Raw genomic sequence first — 22,379 nt, forward strand, 5'->3', positions numbered from 1 at the left:
ACTTAACAGCAACAAGTCACCAGGACCAGACGGCATTCACCCAATAGTTCTGAAAGAACTCAAATGTGAAATTGCGGAACTATTAACTATGGTTTGTAACCTGTCCTTTAAATCAGCTGCTGTTCCCAATGACTGGAAGATATCTAATGTAACGCCAATATTTAAGAAGGGCTCTAGAGGTGATCCTGGCAGTTACAGACCGGTAAGTCTAATGTCAGTACCGAGCAAATTAGTTGAAAAAATAGTAAAGAATAAAATTGTCAGACACATAGAAGAACATAAATTGTTGCGCAAAAGTCAACATGGTTTCTATAAAGGGAGATCATGTCTTACTAATCTATTAGAGTTCTTTGAGGGGGTCAACAAACGAGTGGACAAGGGGGATCCAATGGACATAGTGTACTTAGATTTCCAGAAAGCCTTTGACAAGGTCCTTCACCAAAGGCTCTTACGTAAATTAAGTTGTCATGGGATAAGAGGGAAGATCCTTTCATGGACTGAGAACTGGTTAAAAGACAGGGAACAAAGGGTAGGAATAAATGGTAAATTTTCAGAATGGAGAGGGGTAACTAGTGGTGTTCCCCAAGGGTCAGTCCTAGGACCAATCCTATTCAACTTATTCATAAATGATCTGGAGAAAGGTGTAAACAGTGAGGTGGCAAAGTTTGCAAATGATACTAAACTGCTTAAGATAGAAGACCAAAGCAGACTGTGAAGAACTTCAAAAAGATCTCACAAAACTAAGTGATTGAGAAACCAAATGGCAAATGAAATTTAATGTGGATAAATGTAAAGTAATGCACATTGTAAAAAATAACCCCAACTATAGAAACAATATGATGGGGGCTAATTTAGCTACAACTAATCAGGAGAAAGATCTTGGAGTCATCGTGGATAGTTTGCTGAAGACGTCCACGCAGTGTGCAGCAGCAGTCAAAAAAGCAAACGGGATGTTAGGAATCATTAAAAACGGGATAGAGAATAAGACAGAGAATATCTTATTGCCCTTATATAAACCCATGGTACACCTACATCTTGAATACTACGTACAGATGTGGTCTCCTCATCTCAAAAAGATATACTGGCATTAGAAAAGGTTCACAAAAGGGCAACTAAAATGATTAGGGGTTTAGAACGGGTCCCATATGAGGAGAGTTTAAAGAGGCTAGGACTTTTCATCTTGGAAAAGAGGAGACTAAGGGGGGATGTGATGGAGGTATATAAAATCATGAGTGGTGTGGAGAAAGTGAATAAGAAAAAGTTATTTACTTGTTCCCATAATATAAGAACTAGGGGCCACCAAATGAAATTAATGGGTAGCAAGTTTAAAACAAATGTAAGCAGAGTCAGGATGAGCTCTACCCTGACATCTGGTGGTGGGTTGTGGAAAAGAACTTTAGGGGCTGATCTCATTTGCATAGGCACACCCACCCCGCCTAGATGGTTACTTTGGCTGCTGTAGGAGCCCAGTTTCTCTCTTATTGGGGCAGGAATAAACTGTTATTGTCCTGATTATATGAATCAAGGACAGTAGAACTATACTTGGCCTTTTGTTATGATGGAGGGACTCACTGTCAACTAAGCAGCACTTGCTAGGCAAGTGTCATGGGTTCCAAAACCCAGTGAAGGGAGAGAGGCTGGGGACAGGTATTAATGCCTGGTGGTATGGGCCCCTGCTGAGGGTCCCATATGCTAATTGCGCTGTCTCCTCTCTCTACTGTGGAATATCAGAGCTAGTTTTGATTCCCATAGGAGTCTAGTTACAGGCTGCTAAGCTGAAATCACTTTGGGCCAATGGTGTACCAGTACTGAGGCTCCCCTATTAAAAGCTGAAATCACTAAAGAGCTAAAATTACTAAGAGCTGAAATCACTGAGAATTGTGTTAAGTAGCAGGGGGCCCCAAAGCTATGTTGTGGAGCAGTTCGTGGGACAGCTGGAGCAGCTCATGGGACGGCTGGTGGAGCGGAGCGGCTGCCAGAGCAGAGCAACTTGTAGGATGGCTGGTGGAGCAGAGCAGAGCAGAGCCCCACAGAGAGGTGGGGCAATGGGCTTCGGACCACGTAAGGTGCCCCTTAACCCCCTCCCCCATTTCCACCCAGGTTGGGAGGTAAAACTCTGCAGATAAACTTTTGAACTCTGGGGCTGCACTGACCAGGGACAGAGACTTTGGGTGACTTTTGGGTTGCTGGACTCAAGAACCAAAGGCCCAATTTGCTTGGGGTGGGTTTTTGCTCATGGGTTGTGTTATGAATCCTGTTGGTGGTATTTCCCCAACATAATGCCACATTGTTTCTCTCTATTATTAAAAGGCTTTTGCTACACTCAGACTCTGTGCTTGCGAGAGGGGAAGTATTGCCTCTTAGAGGCGCGCAGCAGGGGTGTATATATTTTTATATTTATTATATATTTGTCCCAAGTCACTGGGTGGGGGCTCGAGCCAGTTTTGCATTGTCTTATTGGAATGGAACCCCTAGATACTGAATCCGGCCCTTGTTGCTGCCAACTCTGACGGGCAGAAGGGTTACACAAATAAAAGGAAATTCTTCTTCACTCAGTGCACAGTCAACCTGTGGAACTCCTTGTCTGAGGAGGTTGTGAAGGCTAAGACTATAACCGGGTTTAAAAGAGAACTGGGTAAATTCATGGTGGTTAAGTCCATTAATGGCTATTAACCAGGATGGGTAAGGAATGGTGTCCCTAGCCTCTGTTTGTCCGAGGGTGGAGATGGATGGCAGGAGAGAGATCACTTGGTCATTACCTGTTCGGCATCTGGGGCACGTGGCACTGGCTGCTGTCGGTAGAGGGGATACTGAGCTGGATGGACCTTTGGTCTGACCCAGTATGGCCACTCTTATGTTCTTATTTTACTCAGTTGCACCTCCTCCAGTCAGCATTCTTCTCTCTCTCTCTTCCCCCACTACTTTATTATTTTAATAGCTCTTTCACATGACTGTTGGTTTTTTTAAGAGTTGTAACCACACACATACACATCCTATAATCTCACCATTTTTTAAATTGTACATTTCTTTCTCAGGTGTTTCAGTTTACATTTCCCCTTAGGCTCTCAAGCGTCAAATCCTATAAACAATATAGCAAAAAATAGATCCTACAGAGGTATAATTCCCTGTTCGGAGGGGAGAGAGTGAGAGGGAGTATATGTGCACACATCTGTCCAACCCATCAAATCAGCAATGAGTTTGACAGAGGATCATTTCTGAAGATAATACTGAGTTGCTGAGAGAAGGATGCTGGGGAAATACTAGTGTGGACTATGAAAGCCATTTCACCTCTGTCCAGAGCTCTTATGAACATTATGATGAACTATTATATCGGCAGTACAGAGATGCAGGCAGCTAACCACACTACACTTAGGTAAATCAATACAAAAAGACTGAGTAACAAAAACATTCATAATAGGGAGTTTCTGTTATAATTGGAAACAGGATAGCTTTCACTCTGGCATGCCCTTTCCTTTATTGAGATCCATTGACAGCAATGCAGAAAGGTATTTATATAGTCATGTACTAAAGCAGGCTAATTATTTATTATGACTGAATTTTATCCCAAGACTGCATCCATCTTCAAGGGCTTAGCACAACGGCTTTCCTGATGCTGTCATGGCAGGTGCATTGGGAGCTCAGTTGTGCTGGAGCCGAGAAGGTAGCCCTCATCCCCCTCATTTTGCTCTCTTCTTGCTCTAATTAGGTGGATGCCTAGGAGATCAGCTGGTGGAGGAACCAGAGGCAGGGGAGAGTAGATTAACTGGGTAGATCAGAGGCAGAAAGAGGAGAACAAGAGAGAGGAGGAGGAGCAGAAAGAGAGAACTGCAGGAGGCTGGAGGCAGAAGAAAAAGAACAAAGGGTAGTGGAGACAGAAGCGAAACTACGTGAAACAGAGTGGGCAGAGGAGGGCTTCTGCATAGATTCACGGTAGGACTTCATGACATTAGTGCTATTATAGAAGGCACCATGGGCATGTGTTGTAGATCCCTGTGATATCAGTATTAGCATCATTACCCCGGGGGGGGGGGGGGGGGGAGGCCACATGATTATAGTCACTCCCTTATGCATATAACAGAGTTGAAGTCCACCACATTCAGGGCTTTATTGAGGCCTGTAGACATTATTTGACACATTCTACAAATGCTATGAATTCTACTGAGCTCACTTGTACGTGATGTCGATCAGCACATGCCAATGCAGCCATATACTTTCAAGCAGGCACAGATCTACGTGTGTCTGCAGAGTAGTTTGCCTTCGTTCAGATATGTCAGCATATATCTGAACTTTCAAAGGGTTCCAAATGAAAGAACTAATTCACTTCTCCTAGAAATTAGTCTTAACATTTTTGCCTGGATTTGGTAATGGAATGTGCTTGCTTCAGGGCATCTATACTCAAACTACCCATATGTGTAATAACACTACAGTCGGTGCCCATCAGTATCTTTGGTCAGGGTTTCTTCATAATTGTTAAAGGACACCGGTGCTTCCAAAGAACCATATACTTCATTTGCACTAACTATTGATCTCCCAACAGACTTCTTGGCACCTATATAAAACATACAACTATTTTCGCACAGGTTTTCAAAAGTACGTTTCTTCCTCATTTTTTATTTTCTTTAGGATTTTTGTACCCAAGTTACTATGAGAAATAAAACCACACTGATAAACTATAGCAATTGGAAGTTATAAATTTGTTAATTACTGTATTAATAATTTGAAAATGATCTAAAACATTGCAAACAGTTGATCTTATACATATTTTTAAATGTTTCAGGCCATGATGAAAACCTCCATGATTTTCTTTACTGTATCTGTTTGGCTTTAATTTAATTACTTGAATTGTTTTGATCCTCACCTACTAAAGTTTTCTGGGAAAGTTATGGTAGCAGTAGTTCTGATTTTAAACCACCAATTAATTTGAGTGGCATATGTAATTTATGTTCGTTCAATTGTCATAATTTAAAGGGCCTACCTAATAGTGCAAGAGAGAGGCAGCAGAAATCAATAAAATACATAAATAAGTCAGATGGAAGTGTTACTAAATATACTGAAGAATTTCATTTCAAACACATTTAGGGATTGCTTAGCAAAGATGCTTGCATAATTGCCAGACTCACAGTTAAAGGCAAATCCATTGCCCAGCTCAGCTCAAGAAGGCAGATGTGAGGTGGGTTGGATGAATAATCCCCATCTTCAAAATAAAGTAGTCATTTCATGGAACCTACCACATTCCAATGGCTATAGTTGCCCTGTAACTTCCTATAGGCCTGCCTTCTCTAGCCTGTCCCTACTAGAGTGACCAGACAGAAAGTGTGAACAATCGGGACAGGGAGTGGGGGGTAATAGGCGCCTATATAAGATAAAGTCCCAAATATTGGGACTGTCCCTATAAAATCGGGACATCTGGTCACCCTAGTCCCTACCCCCCACCACTGCCTGCCCTGGCCCCTGTTGCAGGGGAGCTTTATTGATAGATAAGGTGCCAGTAGATAGGACTCAAGAATACACTGCATATTACTTTGGTTTTGTAGGACCAATACAACTTGTTGTGCATTGCCGGTGGCTTCTTATGTGCAGTTCTTCACTTGCAGCTGATAACAACGCTTATTCCACCTGTCCAAAGTCCTGGGCTCTGTCACAAAAGGGATGAGGACCTCCCTTACGTTTCCCACTCCTGTATGTTCAGCAAACTGCACCCATGATTCCATTGCCAGTGGACTGCACAGCAGTGAAGGCAGTGGTAGGATTTGTGAATTTACTTGGTGTGATCATGATCCAGTTTAGTTATATGCCTTTTAAGTTGAGATGGATCTGAGGTGCAAAATTCAGATCCAGAGCCAAACTTCCCTACAGTTTAAAGGTGCTTGGATTCAGGTTTTTGTTTTGTCCAGACGCAGGGAGACAGGGGTCTGCCACGAAGTTCTGAGCCAGAAATGAATCTTCCCTAGAGGCCAGGGGACAGACTTAGGAACCAAACCAAAGGCCCCGATCCTATCTTTTCTTTCAATGCAAGTATTTGATCTGGATGAAGTTATGGTACTTAGATTTAGGTTGATTACATCACTTGTTATACAAAAAGCACTGTTGTTCTCAGAATTGATTAAAATAAGCAAAGGTTCAGTTCCGCCCTATCAAAGCTGCACTAAGGGGGTTTAAGCTTAGTCACACAACATTCTTCATAAACATAAGGAGCTCAGCTTTCAATGTGCCACAGAGGAGATACGTGCTTCAGCTGGTATTCTTAATGGGGACAGAAAAATAGGCAGGAAGAGGTGTGGAAAGCTTTCAGGATGACTAATTGCTGTTTGCAGCTGCAGAAAGACGTGTTTTAATTAGCTGGTAGTTGCATGCATGTAAATTTGGTTATCTGTCGTAAGAGGCCAGATGTTTTCTTCCACCATTCAAATTGGAGCAAAGAAGAGAAAGAAGGGTCAGAAAGCAGAAAAAAAATAAGGGAAAGTGGCAGCTTCACACCATCCTTCTTCCCCTCCCTCACCCCCATGCTCCGGGATCCCTTCTGAGTGAACACCACTGTGTTGCAGGGGAGTGTCTGGCCACGGAAGAGGTGGAGCCACAGCGAATCGGTTCTGTGCAACTCCCCTGACAACCTGATGCTGGGAAAACTGGCAGGAATGAATGCTGCTCAGTAACAGGAGGATATGTACAGCGAGGTTGTTGGGGGACACGGGAAGCAGTATAGATGCACAGAATCAGAACCTAATTTTTGCACAGATTCTCTGTGTTGCAAGTTTTAATAGCTGGGCCCCTTGCTGCCTCCATGTAGCTTGAACTCATTGCCCCTAGAGAGGAGCATGCGTCCGTTGCAGAGTTTTTTAACTACTTTATCCTCTCCATGAGTTTTTCCATGGGAGGCCAAGAGGCCCTTCTGGACTAAACAAAATGTTCTTTATTTTGCCTCTTCATAACAAAGTCACTTTATATCTATTCCTCAAAAATATTATTATAGTGTTCTCTCAATTTCCAGAAAAAGAACCAAAATCCTTACCTGTGTAAATCAGCATTGCTCTGAGATTCAGGCCCACAATCTCTTTGATGGCATTTCAGACTACTGTGGGAGGGTTTAACCTTTTCATTCCTTTTTAATTAATTCATGGTGAAGATTAGCAGCAATTTTTCCTGGTGCTTGGTTTTTGGTCTCAATACACAGGAATAGTTTGGAATCACTTTTCCCCCCAAGAATGCCAAAGGGCCATATGTCTCCTTTAGCGACTGCTTGCGAACAGATGCCTCCTCTAGGAAGATAATGTGAAGTTACAAGAATTGAACATTCAAAATGTTTCCACTTATGGCCTGATTGTGCTCTCACAGCAGTGTAAATCAGAAGTAACTCCACTGAAATCATTGGACCATGGTCTCCGCTAGTGTAAATCAGTGTAGCTGTCAAAGTCTTAACCCTTGGCTGATTTTCACTGGCTGAGGATCTGGCCCCCTGGGTAAGGTAGTGGTCCTGTGGAAAAAAGAGTATGTCATCATGTAATTACAGATTTTTTCCGAATGCCTCGGTACAAGGGAGCTGAATTCAGATTGCCCAGGCAACCTTAATTCTGGCATTTCCTAACTTTTGCATGCTTTACTTTGCAACTTTAATAATGGACTTTTAATGTAGTTTTTGGGTGTGTATGACAATCTGACCTGGGATGCAGCCTTCAATGAAAGATGGCTGAGTCTATCGTTCTGTTCTGCATTTGTACAATGGGGTTTTGGTCTATGACTAGGGCTCCTAGGCGCTATGATAATACAAATAAATAATAATAGTCCTAGAAAATGATTTAAGGGCCTGATGATCCCCCTCTCCCTTACACTAGTTTTATATTGGTGTATGGGAGAGGAGACTCAGGGTCCTTGACTGTTTTACACTGGTGGAGCGCCTCTGAAATCAGTGGAGTTATTACTGGCTCACAACAGTGTGAGTGAGAGGAGAATTAGGGCCTCCATGGTTATGAGCGCATTTGGGACCTTGCTGGAATGCTGAGAAGACTATTCAGTGTGACGTATTTCGCTATTATTAATGATTTTTTATTATTTATACAGTACCACAAGTGTACTGGCTTTGCTTTACAGACTGAAAGTGACAGGTCACATGGAGTTTACAGTCTAAATTAGACATACCACAGTGGGGCTATAAGGGAAGACAAACAATGGGTGGAGGTAGGGGGCACAGCTAGTGAATTGATTCAACAGTGAAGCTTATGAGACTGTTACACACACTACATGTTAGTTCCTCCCATATACTGATTTTGTTTGCTTATATCTGAACATCTAAGTACAATCAGGAAGAGAGCAGGGAGGGTGTCAGCAATGGAAGGCTATCCAGGAAGTAATGGGTTTTGAGGGAGGTTTTGATGAAGGAGAATGAGGCAACTTTGCACACAGGGACGTGGCAGTTCTTACAGAAATAAGTGGTGCTATGGAATTGCTTGTGGGAGACCAGAGATGCATCAAAGTGAGCGGAACTGGCAAATGACGTGCACGCGTGGAGGATCCAGCGATGGTCTGTGGGCAGGGGGAGACGTGCAGAGAGCCTTAAGGGTGAAGACGAGAGACTGAATTTGATGTGGAAGGAAATAGGAAGCCAGGGCAGGGACTCAAGGTGGGAGGGCAAGACAGGATGCTGGTTAAGAAACCTAATTTTAACAGTAGGGCGTTGGACAGAATTGGGAAGCTGAAGAGGAGGTTGCAGGTTTCAGTGTTCAGAGTAGCAGCCGTGTTAGTCTGTAGCCGCAAAACGAAAAGGAGTACTTGTGGCACCTCAGAGACTAACCAATTTATTTGAGCATAAAATAAATTTGTTAGTCTCTAAGGTGCCACAAGTCCTCCTTTTCTTTTTGAGGTTTCAGTGTGATTGTTATATTAGCTGTATCACATTTGCTTCTTGTTCCATCCTCTTTACTGGGAAGATGGGATGCTGGTATGTTGTTTTACTGGGCGTTGTATTTTCATATTTGCCTCTCCCTAGCCTCCAAGCCAGGTACTGAAGGGCTCTCTACTCAACCTGCTTCTTGTCTCTCTTTTGCCAACAGCAGCCTTTTACTTGTTTAGCCAGTGCATGGGTTTAACCAATGTAAGAATTGTGTTTAAAATAGTCATATTTGCTATATGGAGACCGTGTTCCACTCTCTTATATATGGCAGTTTTATTTTTCAATACTGTATGTGTAACTGGAAGGAGGATGGGCAGATACCATAGAATAGTTATTTAGAAAATATGTATTTTTTTTAAAAAGTATCCATAAAGAGCCTGATTCAAATTCCATTGAATTCAGCAGGTCTTTCCGTTGTCTTCAGTGGACTTTGGATCGGACCCACACATTGTCCTGGAGAATTGCAGAGGGCTTGGTATGAGTGCCTTGGTAATGTTCATAATTATAATGACATTACTAAACTTGGGCTGGATTGTTATCAAGTACTTGGGGGAGGGATAGCTCAGTGGTTTGAGCATTGGCCTGCTATAAACCCGGGATTGTGAGTTCAATCCTTGAGGGGGCCATTGGGGGATCTGGGGCAAAAATTGGGGATTGGTCCTGCTTTGAGCAGGGGGTTGGACTAGATGATCTCCTGAGGTCCCTTCCAACCCGGATATTCTATGATTCTATGATACTGCATGTGGCCAACTTTTGATCAGAGAATAGGATTCAATCATTCTTGACTTGTATAAAATAAATACAAATTTGCGGGGGTGTTTTTACACCTAAATGAATTCCTCACAGAATTTAAACAAAAGTAATTTTTTCAGTACATAATTTCTACTGTTGGTGAGCTGGAGCTATTCAAACGAACAAACCCTCATTTTCGGGAAAGAAGATGGTTTCCATTTGGGAAAGCTCAGAATATTTCATACACAGATCAGGTGTAATGTATGATCTGTAACTCACTGTTTAGTACCTGAATTTCTTCTTGTAATCAGATTTTTTAAAATTACCAGCATAATCTAATCAGAAACAGATTTCTTTGTAAAGTAGGGCTTGCCCAGTGACTGTTGGGATCTAAACTCTAAAGGATTTTCAGCAGGTGTTTATCAGCCCATTTTTTTTTATCTGTGTTTAGGTGCATATATCCAAGCTCTTGATTGTTTTACTTGTTGGCACAAGTTGCCCAGACAATCTAATACTATGGGATGACCAGTCAACTATGGGAACAACATGACTGAAGAAATGATGAAAAACAGAACTGACTTTGCAACACGACAATACATATTAGGGCCAGTCAGCTTTTAAAGTAACACTTACAAATTACTAGAGCTTACTCAATAAATCTTTTTAAATATATTTCCAGTCAGCACTAGAACTAGCCCTGGTTAAATGAAACCAATTGCCAGGGGATTGGAATTCAAGATCTGCCTTGGTTTGTGATACTAAATCTCAACTATGCAAAACCAGGAATTACTCTGAGGAATTCTATGGCCTGTGCTACACAGGAGGTCAGACTAGATGATCACAATAGTCCCCCCGGCCTTAGAATTTATGAAAAACAAGAGCTTGCCCTTTCCGGGCTGTGGGGAGGAGGATTAGACTGACTCATCACTACTTTGTGAGTCAGGGAGACTGTTTGGCAGGGAGCAGGGAGCAGTTTGGCAGGTAGGAATTATGGGAATACTGCTGGGGAATTGTTGGAGAATTTTTCCATATCTTTTATTGTTTTTCCTCTCCTGCACTGGGAAATGTTAATGCCAACTACGGTTGTAAAACAACTGCACTTTTCAATACTTTTGGCTAACTGACCCATTGGAAAGCTACTTGAACGGTGTGGAGACACATCCGATATAAATACCATCTAGCTGCTGCCTGCTCTCTGTTGAAATAGCTTAAGGGTTGTTAGACCACCTCCAGGGGTGTGATACAGGTGGATCCATGCAGCACCATATCCTCGAGTCCCTATCACAGCTCATCCTCTGTGCAGTTTCCTCATGCTCTGTCCACCCCTCACCTCCCACTATAGAGCAGCAGAAGTACCCTGGCTATGCTGCTACAGAACCCTCCATATGGGCAAAGAGAGGGCTGGCTTTGCCCCTAACAGAATAGCCACAGAAAAGGAGCAACACACAGATTTGGTATAATGGAGGTTTTTTGGTTTGATTTTCAAACACAAGCATTGAAGCCACAAGATTTTTTATAAAAAGAAAAGGAGTACTTGTGGCACCTTAGAGACTAACCAGTTTATTTGAGCATGAGCTTTCGTGAGCTACAGCTCACTTCATCGGATGCATAGCATATCGTGGAAACTGCAGAAGACTTCTGCAGCGGTCTTCTGCAGTTTCCACGATATGCTATGCATCCGATGAAGTGAGCTGTAGCTCACGAAAGCTCATGCTCAAATAAACTGGTTAGTCTCTAAGGTGCCACAAGTACTCCTTTTCTTTTTACGAATACAGACTAACACGGCTGTTACTCTGAAACCTGTCAAGATTTTTTATGAAATTAATGCTCAAATCCATAAGGGCCCTCTTGCTAGGCAGCATGTTTTACTACCCATACTGCATGGTGTGCCAAACACACAAACATAGACAGGGTTGCTGAATCTTGGGCTGGAGGCACTGGATACATCGTGGAGATGAACCCCACAGGCTGTGGGAGCTGAGGTTTGTTTCTACTGCTCTCTTATGCCACCTCGTGGCTGACTTTAGGAACAACATAAGAGCTTCCAAAGAGACTCGCCTAGCCTTGGAAGATGCAAAGTGAGTGCAGTTTTCAGACAAAGATAGGGGCTCTACACTGGGGATGGGAAGTGGACTAAAATAGGGTGAAAATGCTGGGGTTGAATGAATGCGGTGATTGAAGCCTTACAACATCTACTCAGCCGAGCCCCATATCCATAATAACAATGCAAACAGTGTTCTGTGGGGTAAGGGATCCTGGTCAGACAAACTTGAATGTCAGACTAAGGATTTTCTTGGTTTTAGTGTTGCAGTTCGTGCTGTATAAGTGACAGTGTGCTCAGTACTTCAGTGTTAATAATTTGGTCTTGTCTTAATTTCATCAGAAAACAAACAGCGTATCTACTGGTTCTGAAAGCCACAGGAAAAGTTATCCTAATCAGAAGTGTTTCATATCTAAATTCTGTGGACCAGAAACAATGGGCCCAGTCCCACTTACTCGGGCAAGCTGTCTCCTTGAAGTCAATGGGCTTGCTCACATAAACCAAGCAGGATTTGGCCATGGTGAGTAACAAGTTAAGGAAAAAGCTGTGTTAAAAGAATTTAGTCTTCACAACCAAATAAGAATATGGAAGTCTTAAAAAGAGCATATTGCATTTATTGGCCCCAGAACTCTTAACACAGCAACAATCTCCCAGAGTTCCACTCTTTAAAGTGCTTCAGACTCCATTTATATTATTAATTTTAACATTAATGTACACTTCAGTACAAACACTGTTCATCAACCCAAAGAAATGTATATATTTTTATAAAATTATTTATATTAGGCCAGATTCTGTAGTCACTCTCACCAGTGTAAACTCAAAATAACTCCTGCTAAGTCAATGGAGTTATTTTAATGCTACACCAGGGAGGATGAAAGCAGCATTTTGCCCACTATGTGTATAAACAATACTATTTTATATTTTGTGTATATATCTCACACACCCAATGAATTACCCAGGAAAGCAATCAAATTTAATAAGGACTCTAACAAAGCCAACACTTTTAATTAGCTTTGGCACAGGCCACCCTTCCAGAAGATGCATTAACTTGTAAGCCGTTTTGAACATCATAATAGACAAGAGTAACACAGTGATCAGGGAAGGAGAACCCATATTGCAGTAATTCATACAGTACATCAGAAGACCCAACCCAACGAGGGTACAAATAATTCCCTTATTATGTAATGGCAAAGTTATTTGGCAGGGCATCCAGTCAAGCTGACTGCACCATGAACCTCTGAAATTTTGCTGACAGAGACAGGTTTGTCATTTATTTTAATGTTCTGCAGACAGCCAAGGAACGAGTCCCGAACAGGAAGCCACGGTGTTTCCAAATTTGCTGTAAAGACAAGGAAGAAAGAGCAGCTAAATAATATGAGCTGTTTTGTAAAGCACTGAATACAACAGGCTGGTGGCTTTAAAATGTTCCCTTTGATATCTCTGATTATTGAGAGGATTGGATAACCTTTGCTTTCAGAATGTAATATGATACCAACATTCCACGTTCAACTAAACTACTTTACTATGGTAAATAAAATAATTAAAAAAATTATTGCACATTTTATCATGTTTTGCTGTTGATATGAACTGGGTGAAACCTTGCTATGGGTTGAGTTAAAACCTCAGTGAGATTGATGGGTGTGAATGCACCCTTCAGTTAACATAACTGGAAGGATACATTCATCTCAAGCCCTCACCTATGACAAAAGGAGTATGTGAACCTTCTCAGGAGTTTTGGACTATATGGGTGGAGTGGCTTTTTGTGAGCATTGTTTTGGTGGGGGGCAGGGGAGGGGGTTTGGTGGACACATGAAAGTTATATTGGCATAGCTACATAAGTTGAGGTATGAAAAAAACTACTCCCCTGACCGATGTAGCTATGCCAACCTAAGCCCCAGTGTAGACATAGCTATGTCGACTGAAGAGTGCTTCTGTTGAGGTAGTTAATGTTGTTCAGGGAGGTGGTGTTCCCACACAGACAGAAAAATGCCTTCTAATGACGTAGGCTGCATCTATGGTACAGGGCTATGCCAGCCTGTACTGTAGACATAGTGTGTGTGTGTGAGAGAGAGAGAGAGAGAGAGGAAGCGCGCAAGACCCTGCCTACCTGACAAAAAATGGTGAGATAATACAAGTTAAGTCTCCTGTCACCTGAGTGTTTTTTCCCTTATAGGAGATGATATGGCCCGGAGTGTGTTTGATTTTTTTTCTTTCAAAAAAAGAAACAAAACACCAGGAGGAGCAACAAAACATTAACTTGAAGTAATATTACCTGGAACTCTTCCAAAATACAGCGGATGACCCACGTTAGCAGAAAGTGGGGCAGAGGATCCAATGGTGTAGTTGCTCTTTGCATCCACATCTAGGTGCACAATGTTCTGTTTCTGAGTCACTGTAAGGAATTTGGTAAATCAGTAACTTTGCTCCAGTCAAGCATCCACTAGCCATGACCTACTATTTTAAGAAGTGTTTGTCTTGCAGGAATGTGATTTATAGGGGAAGTTTTATTTCATTATATTTCCAAGTCAAACTGACATATACCAAAATACCTATGGGGATGAGAAAGCGTTCAACGTAATAGTCCAAAGGTTCTCTTCCCTACATGCAGTCTGAAATAATTAAAACCTGTTATTGTTCTAAAGAGTGTTCTTAGAAAAAACAGCAATGGAATTATTTAGTGTATAAAAGGTTAGGCATTAGATTTGGGCTGCGGCAGTCTTTTTTGTTCTTCCCACCCCTTCTAGTTTCAGAAGAGCAGGCAAGAGGATACAGTACCTGCTATGGAGTGCCACTGTCCATCACACAGAGACTGCTGAGGAGTGACGGATGTCTGGAACTCTGCAGCACCATTATTTCCAGAGGCAGTGAGCTGTAAAACAGTCATTTTTCAAGTTACTAGGGAAAAGAAAGAAGTGATAAAAGAATATCCAACTCTCAATAATTTACTGAACTCATTGACTGGTGCATTTCACCAACACTTTAAAAGGCACAGTCAAAATATTTGGACTCCCAAACAGTCTTCCTTAAAGGAAGGTAGATTCCATTTAAAGAGTCCTAAGAGAGGATAGTGTATACTCTATACACACATAAATCCACCCCCTTGCCTCCTTCCCCAGGTTTCCTTCAACTCCCCTGAGACACCCTTGCTATTGAACAAGATACTAAAATATAACTGCTGAGATTCTGCAGTGGGTGTGTGCAGAAAGCTACGGAGAAACTACACAGGGAGCTGCACAGAGCAGTCGGTGCTCCATGGTTGCGCTCTTCCTAGCAGCCTGGCAAAGGCTAAGGGAGAAGTGAGGGCACATGGTTCCATGATCCACTGGCCTAAACCCTGGTAGATTTTTGTAGGAGCAGAGTACCACAAGTGCTCCTTGTCCTGAGGAGAGGAGGGTTCTCTGACACTCCCCTTCACTCTGCACTGACTATCATGAAGCTGCCTGATGGAAGCCTGTGTGCATACAATGGAAGCTGCTCATACTGGTATGGTAGCAAATGTAAGGTTCACGCTCCACAGAGATGGTTATAAGACACTATCATGAAGTTTTTAAATGTATTTTTAATTTGGTTTTCTTTTCTACAAAGTTAGTTTGGTGTTCAAAGTAAGGTGTCTCTCTTCTTAGTTATGGTAATACAGTTCAAACAGAAATAAACCCCACACTCACCTTTCCTGCTTCCATGTAAACAGTTAAATAGTTGCCTTGTTTGTTTCCAGTATGGAGCAGGACGCCTGTTAGGCTTCTCACACGAATGTTAAATATGATCTTAAATTCCAAACCCATCACAAAAGAGTTATCTGCAGGTGTGAGAAGGGGAGGAGGGAGAATAATTAGAACAGCACATTAAAAAGGGGAAAAGTATCACCTACACACACACACGAACGACATGGAGCTATATCTGTCTGATATAATAAACTGATAGCTATATGACTATGTCTCTATCTATCTATGTGGATTATATAATAAAGACATAGCTCCACGTAGCGATTGCTACACTACTTACCAATGACGATATATCCCTCTTCATTAAAGAAATATATCCCAGGCTCCAAAGAGCCATCCAAACATGGAGGGACCCCAGTGTTCCGATGAGGAGTATTCATGAGCTTTCCATTCATTTTAAAATTTCTCAGGCAACCTACAAAACTCTTTCTTGGTATATTCTGAAAACATATTTAAAAACATGAATAAATAATAATAATAAATTAATAATAATATAACAGTAGATTAGAGCATGCTGGCTATTATTTTAATAACAGATCAGCCAAGCAGTTCTTTAGCATTGTTTGATGGTAGAAAACCCAAGTATGAAATGCACCTAAAGACTGTCCCTGATACAGTGAAAATGTGTACTATGTCATGAAAGAAATGCCAGTAAGCCATGAAAGAGTCAAGCGTGCCAGAAATGTTGAAATCTTGAAAGGGTTATTGCAAAATCTTATTTGTAGAATAGCTGTTTTCCAATGATACATCCAAATGTTGACAATCTAACAGTCTAATTCTGATTTCAAATACTAAGCACTCACCCACCCCCAAACAGCTATTGTGTAGTGATGCACATACCTAACAGGTCATTTTTAAAGATAACAGAGGTAATGCATACCTAAGATTAGAATCAGGTTCTACATCTATAATCCCTCCTAAAATCACAGTGATTAATAAGTGGGAATCCCTCCATCTGGTACTGAATACTACTAAATCTAGTTTAGCTGGAGACACCTTAAGTATCTGCTGAAGTGAATGCTCTAAGGGGAAGGGGTGCTCTTGGAGAAAAGAGGAATTTGACTTTTGCAGGTAAAGGGGAATCAGGAGCAGCACATGGCTGCAATCAATTTATAGAGTAAAATGCTGATAATTTATGTCAAGCTGAAGGCTGGGCACACAGTTGGGGAAGGGGTGTGTGTCTATAACAAGGAATTTGTGAACACTACGTATAGATGGCCTTAGTAATCTAAATCCCTCTCATCATGACCGCCCTTTACAATACTTCAGTGTCTTCATCTGCAGTGCAATGAAAAAAAACCACCCCCAAATCTCCATGATTTACCTGTACTTTCAGGGATGGAAGCCCACCCAGATAGACTGGGGGCTTAGTGCTGAAGGTGGAATTACTTGCCAGTTTTCCTTCCCTGGACCTCAGACCATCAATAATAAGATGGCCATTCTTCTCATCCATATTGAATACCACCTTTGTGGGGGAAAAGCATAATTACCATTAGACACATTGGGTAGAATTTCAAAATCACTTATGTGAGGTAGAAGCACAAGTCCCAATGAAAGTCAATGGAACTTGTGCTCCTAAATCATTTTGGTACTTCTGAAAACTCTAACCATCAAGTTATAGACAGTATAGTCCTAAAATCAGCATGCATTTTTGAGGCTCACTTGAAACTAGCAAAAATAAAAAGAAAGTAGGTGGGCAAAATGCTTTTTCAAATACCTTATCGTTCAAAAACTAGGAGTATTTTGCATAGCATCAGTTATCCAGGTTCCTTGTTTTTCATTACTCCGGTATATAACCAGAGTAATTCCACTGACTTTCTAGATGCCTACGGGCATCAGAATAACGCCTTAAACCATAATGTCCCTATCCTACAGACACATACTACCTACCTTAATGTTCCCTTTTTTGGGGAACTTTCCTAAAGTAATACAAGTATTGTCACAATCCTAACTGCATTAGAACTAGGCCACTGCCATGAGACTTTTGACAACAAAGACCTGTCATCCACACGAACCTTCAGCAATATGAACTAGCTCCACAAGGTTGAGGTGAATATACTCCCGGCATTTTAAAATGCTGAGCACTTACGGCTGTGCATATTAAGTGCTGGGTCATGTTTTGCAATGGCTCACACAGTTAATTTTGTCCTAAATGTCGTAATACTTACAGTATGCCACTGCCCATCATTGTATTTTGCTTTGCTTTTGATTTTAATTTTCTTTCCTCCAGCACCAAATGAAAAGACAAAACGTCCCTTTGAAATGTAAAGAGCTATATAAGAGCTCTCAGGCTTATTTCCCACAAAAAAAATCAGTCCTCCCGATGATGCAGTCCGTACGTCTACTGAAAAATGTGACCTTTAGTGGAAAGAGAGGAGCAGAGAAGACATTAAAACGTGGCCTTGTTTTGCTTACTGTCATACCTTTCCATAACCTTTAGAAAGAGGCAAGGGGCCTGATTCTGCCAGTATAATACCAGTACATCAAAGTGAGATTACTATTAAGTATTTGAATGCTGATGGTGTACTCAGTACTGTAGAGAATATAAAGTAGACAAGGCCAGTGGGTATCTTCACTGTTTGGTAACCACTGAATTTAATTAAAAATCCTCTCTGAACAGAGGGGCAATATACTGTGTCCTGAATTCTAGTTTTGGCAAATGAAGAGAAGAAGCAACTTTGACAGACAAGGACACTCTTCTGAAAAACCTGGTCATCAGTCTCCGAGAGTTCCATCCCGGAAACCAGTAACAGAAGCACCCAGTCTGGTCTTAACTGTTGGAATGTAGGGGGAGAGTTTTTGACCTACAAACACAAGTCAATTAATTTGTTAACACAATAGTGGCTTTTGGAATCATAATTATGTGTTACACCATTCACATTTCTGAATGTGGGCTGAAGTTGGCAGATTTAGATTCTTGGATTGTGCCTCAATGTGCACTAAATTCAAGCATCTCATTCCAGGCAACCTGTTCACCTTTGTTCTGTAGAAACAATGATTGGGAGGAAAAGTTCTCTGTCAAGCCCCAAACAGAACAATCAGGGTGCACCCTATTACTCCCAAAGAGATGCATATTGGGAAATCATAACCCTTAGCACCTAAAGGCTCAAGATTCATTGGAGAATACAGCATAAAAAGTTAAGTGGAGAACTGTCACATTACCTGTCTGTCAGTGATGCCTGGGAAAGTGTATACAGCAAATGACTATTGGGAGTGTTGCCAAACTGATAAGCTCCATTGATGAAATTTAGCTGAGTAGGTAAAGCACAGCTTTTCTGGTCTAGCTGCACTTCGGCACCTGTCAGGGAAGCACGGTTCTTTTTCTTCTGTAACTGCAAGGCAGAATTTAAATCTTTAATATGTATAACTGAGATAATAATTCAATATACATATTTCATAGTTCCCATCAGAATCAGTCAACACCCTCCTTCGAATGGCTAAAGAACTGTTATCACTGTGGAGAGTTATATATTGAGCATGGGATATGGAGAAGGGAGAGCTTGTTCCAGATGCTAGATGGAAAAGGAATAACATCAGTTCCTCAGCCCTGCCAGCTCATGTTGGTGGAGCCTAACCCTGAGAATCAGTGTGGATTGGAGTTTATAGTAAACATAACCATACCTTGAAAATCTTAGAGCTGTTAGGATCTGCTAATTCTTTCAGTAGCATTGGCTGGAGTGACTTGTACAGCCTGCAGGCTCCCACAGATACACCAGTCTTCTCAGTATAATTGATTAGATTTTGAACTTGCGGGAGCTGACCTGTCCTAGAATGGGGAATAAACATGAGGAATGAGAATGAGCGCTATAGGAGACCACCCTTTATCATCTCTATTATTTAATGAAAACCACCATATATTCTAGAGCTGCATTGTTTGGACATATAGCCTTACAAGGTAGATCTACTCTCAGTGACAGTCTGTTCAAGGGACATCTACCAATTTTCACCTGTCACAAGAGTATGATTTATATGAGTGATCCTAAACTCTTGGCACAGGCACATCCAGAATTACTGTTGTAAGAACTCCTATATTTTGTATTAGCATGTGATGTCACCAGGAAAGCCCAACCACTTATACAGTAGGTGGCTTATAGAGTCCAGTGCTGTGCCTCTGGCAGCTTTAGCAGGCCAAGCCTAAATAAAAGTATCAGCTGCTTCCTGGGGGGGTGGGGTGGCGGGGGGAATCCTTGAAGATGTTGCATGACCTACTGGGTGGGAAGTTTGTGAAACATGAAAGGAGTCTGTAGTCTGGAGCTCTTGCCTGAAACATCCCACCTCTGCTACAGTCCTACTGCTGAGGTAAGCCACTGCTGTTGCATCCTCAACTGAATTTAGGAGCCTACCAAAAACTACCTACTTGAAAAAATGCTGTTGCCATTGAGAAAAGGGAGCTGGAATTCAGTAACTCTGACAGTGTCACACCTTCTGGACTAGAGTAAGAAGGTTTTGCTGATTAGCGATAGAAGAGGATTGGTCAGGGCAAACCTACAGTCTTGCTAAATCAGCCACACTCCCACTCAACTGGATGCCCAAGTGTGAGGGCTAAAAAACTATCAGTTTGTTACTGTGCAACTCTGCCCTGTTGCCAGAAACACTCTTATACCAATCTTCTTTGTGCAAAGGCTAAATCAATGAGAATAAATGTACACATATGTAGGATGTAAGGTTTAAGGAATCTCTCCAATTTTGGTAAATCACAGATGGACGGACAGGTTAGTATACATGTTGCACAACTTCACAATGCTAAGGCAAAGATTTAATGAAGATATATACAAACCAAAAACACAACATAATTTTTGTGAAACCAAACACACTCATGCACATCCAAACACTCAATAGTCAGTAGAAACAAGCAGGCCCCAGCTGGGAGAATACCTGTGATAAGAATTAACTTAATGAAAGAAAACACTTAAGGTGAAATTTCTCTTCTAAACTGGGCTTGCAAAGATGTATTTACCATCAGGTGGATATGGAGGGAAAAAACTGAGTAACAAATGGGTAACATAAACCAGCAATCAGGTCTTTTTACAAGTACCCCCATTTATTGATGTAATTATTTATTTTGCATATACAAGTGTTTCTTGCTCATGCAATTATCTGGCTGCATATGTATTTTTGATGACTATAATTTAGGCAAAGATGTTTGAAAATTTTGGGCCTTGCAATATACGCATTCCAATATAATGATGCTTTTAAACCAAACTTCTAGTGAAGGAATACAATTCACAGTGATCTTCCAATATATCAAAAGATCAAACTCCATTAAATCTTATAAAAGTGATGAATTGGCCAAATACAAGAATGTATTTATTGTGCAACAAGGTTATGCATTCAGCAAGGTTTCATGTGTCTAGAAGAAATGCAGATTAGTGAGAAGCAATTCCAATTACTCATAAAGGAAAACAGGACATTTCTCTCTTTACCCCAATGTCTGCTACTGCAAATATTCCCGAGTTAAGTACCTTTGTATAAAGACATTGGAGATGCAGCCTTCAAAATTATCACCACCCAATTTTATAGGTTGACTTAATTTTCTTGACGTTCCTTGAGGTTCAACAACCATTGACACAGGCAGGTCATCAACCAGGAGCCTGACCCTGAAACAAGATGGATACAAATAAGAGTGAAAAATTTAGGAAAAACACACTACCAGCTAAATGAATTTTTTTTAAAGAAAGATCTGACACACACATGCCTTCCAGTTACATTTTAATTCTGAATGCGTTTACAGGCCTGGTCTCCTATCACTTCCATGGGTTTTATACCCGTACTAGTTCACTGACTTAACCATATTTAGAATGGTGCAGTACAGTTAGAATGAGAGCAGAACGTCGCCTTACATTCTTTGGGTGAGATCTTGGCCTCAGTGAAGTCAACAGCACAACTTCCATTGACTTCAGTGGGGCCAGGATTCTACCACTTATGCCAAAAGGAAATGGAATTTGACAAGTTGGACACTGCTACTACAGAAAAACTCTGAACATTATCATTAGCCCAAGGCTTTAATACAATCACAGGCTATCTTTCAAACCCCTCTTTTTTAGCCAGCACAAGTTTTTATATAACCCTATAGAGACCAGTGTGTTTTAGAAGTCATCTAATTTTCAGTAAATTAGATAAATTTTAGTAAATTGTCTCGTAATCTATATAGGAGATCAATATTGAGAAAATTAGAAGAGATATTACCCTTCCTCCTCAGGCCTGTAAAGCAGCTACATTAGATAGATTTGCAATTTACACTCAAAGATGTGAAGACTATGAGTGTGAGAAGCTGTCCAATGCTATGTCTTGCCCAACCACAGAGAAAGACCCTTAGTGCACAGAAAAGCAGATTCAAGCCTTTTGGTTTGAAAGCTCAGACTACCAGTGTTGCTGTGAAGTATAGGAGCTGAACTGGAACTCAGCAGGTATTGACATGCAAATATACAGATCAAGAATCAGCCAGTGCTTCAGAATGTCCATATCCACTGCTAGCACAATTCAGAATTTAGTTTTAACTATGTACCGTTTTATAACCAAACATCAGGTCAAGCAAACATTCTACAATCTTCTCTTTCTAACCAAGGCTTGCATTCCATTCAAAAACCAAACACAGAACTGGACTTACATGCTGCCAACTTTGATTACTGACACATAATGCACTGAACCATCTTCATATTTCTTGCTGGATTGTTTTTCCTCATCTGTCATCCTTACGACTACAAAGCCGTCTCTCAGAAAGATGGTAAGAATATTAGGCTAAAAAAATAAAATAATCCTATAAAGTTATCATTAAATATAGGCAGCTTCAGGTTTTCCTGATATCACCATGAACTCAATTCCCAATGGTAAGTCAGCGTGGCAGCATGCATTGCTCCCAAGAGTTCTTGGAATCCAACATGGCTCCATGGGAGGAAACCTTCCTTCCCACAAAACTGTTCTGGGCCACCCCAAAAGCTGTACCTCTCCCAGGGTAATCTACCAAATCATACTACTCCAGAACCCCTGCAATTAACACAGC

At 41.3% G+C, this 22,379-nt stretch overlaps 1 protein-coding gene across 6 annotated transcripts in view; it reads right to left on the reverse strand.

Annotated features, from left to right (window-relative positions):
• Positions 1-12,250: 12,250 nt before the first annotated feature.
• Positions 12,251-22,379, reverse strand: part of LAMA3 (laminin subunit alpha 3) — a 185,984-nt gene continuing 175,855 nt past the window's right edge. For all 6 annotated transcript variants that reach the window (XM_043539735.1, XM_043539734.1, XM_037892741.2 and 3 more), the window contains 11 exons: positions 21,987-22,117; positions 20,842-20,976; positions 19,001-19,145; positions 18,542-18,711; positions 17,548-17,737; positions 16,704-16,844; positions 15,660-15,819; positions 15,323-15,453; positions 14,433-14,526; positions 13,930-14,049; positions 12,251-12,996 (listed from right to left, as the gene is read on the reverse strand). In XM_043539735.1, the coding sequence (XP_043395670.1) occupies positions 12,851-12,996; positions 13,930-14,049; positions 14,433-14,526; positions 15,323-15,453; positions 15,660-15,819; positions 16,704-16,844; positions 17,548-17,737; positions 18,542-18,711; positions 19,001-19,145; positions 20,842-20,976; positions 21,987-22,117 (1,563 nt within the window). In that variant the 3' untranslated portion in view covers positions 12,251-12,850. The remainder of the gene's footprint in view (positions 12,997-13,929; positions 14,050-14,432; positions 14,527-15,322; positions 15,454-15,659; positions 15,820-16,703; positions 16,845-17,547; positions 17,738-18,541; positions 18,712-19,000; positions 19,146-20,841; positions 20,977-21,986; positions 22,118-22,379) is intronic.

This window comes from Chelonia mydas, chromosome 2, assembly GCF_015237465.2.
Source record: "Chelonia mydas isolate rCheMyd1 chromosome 2, rCheMyd1.pri.v2, whole genome shotgun sequence".
Lineage (NCBI taxonomy): Eukaryota > Metazoa > Chordata > Testudines > Cheloniidae > Chelonia > Chelonia mydas.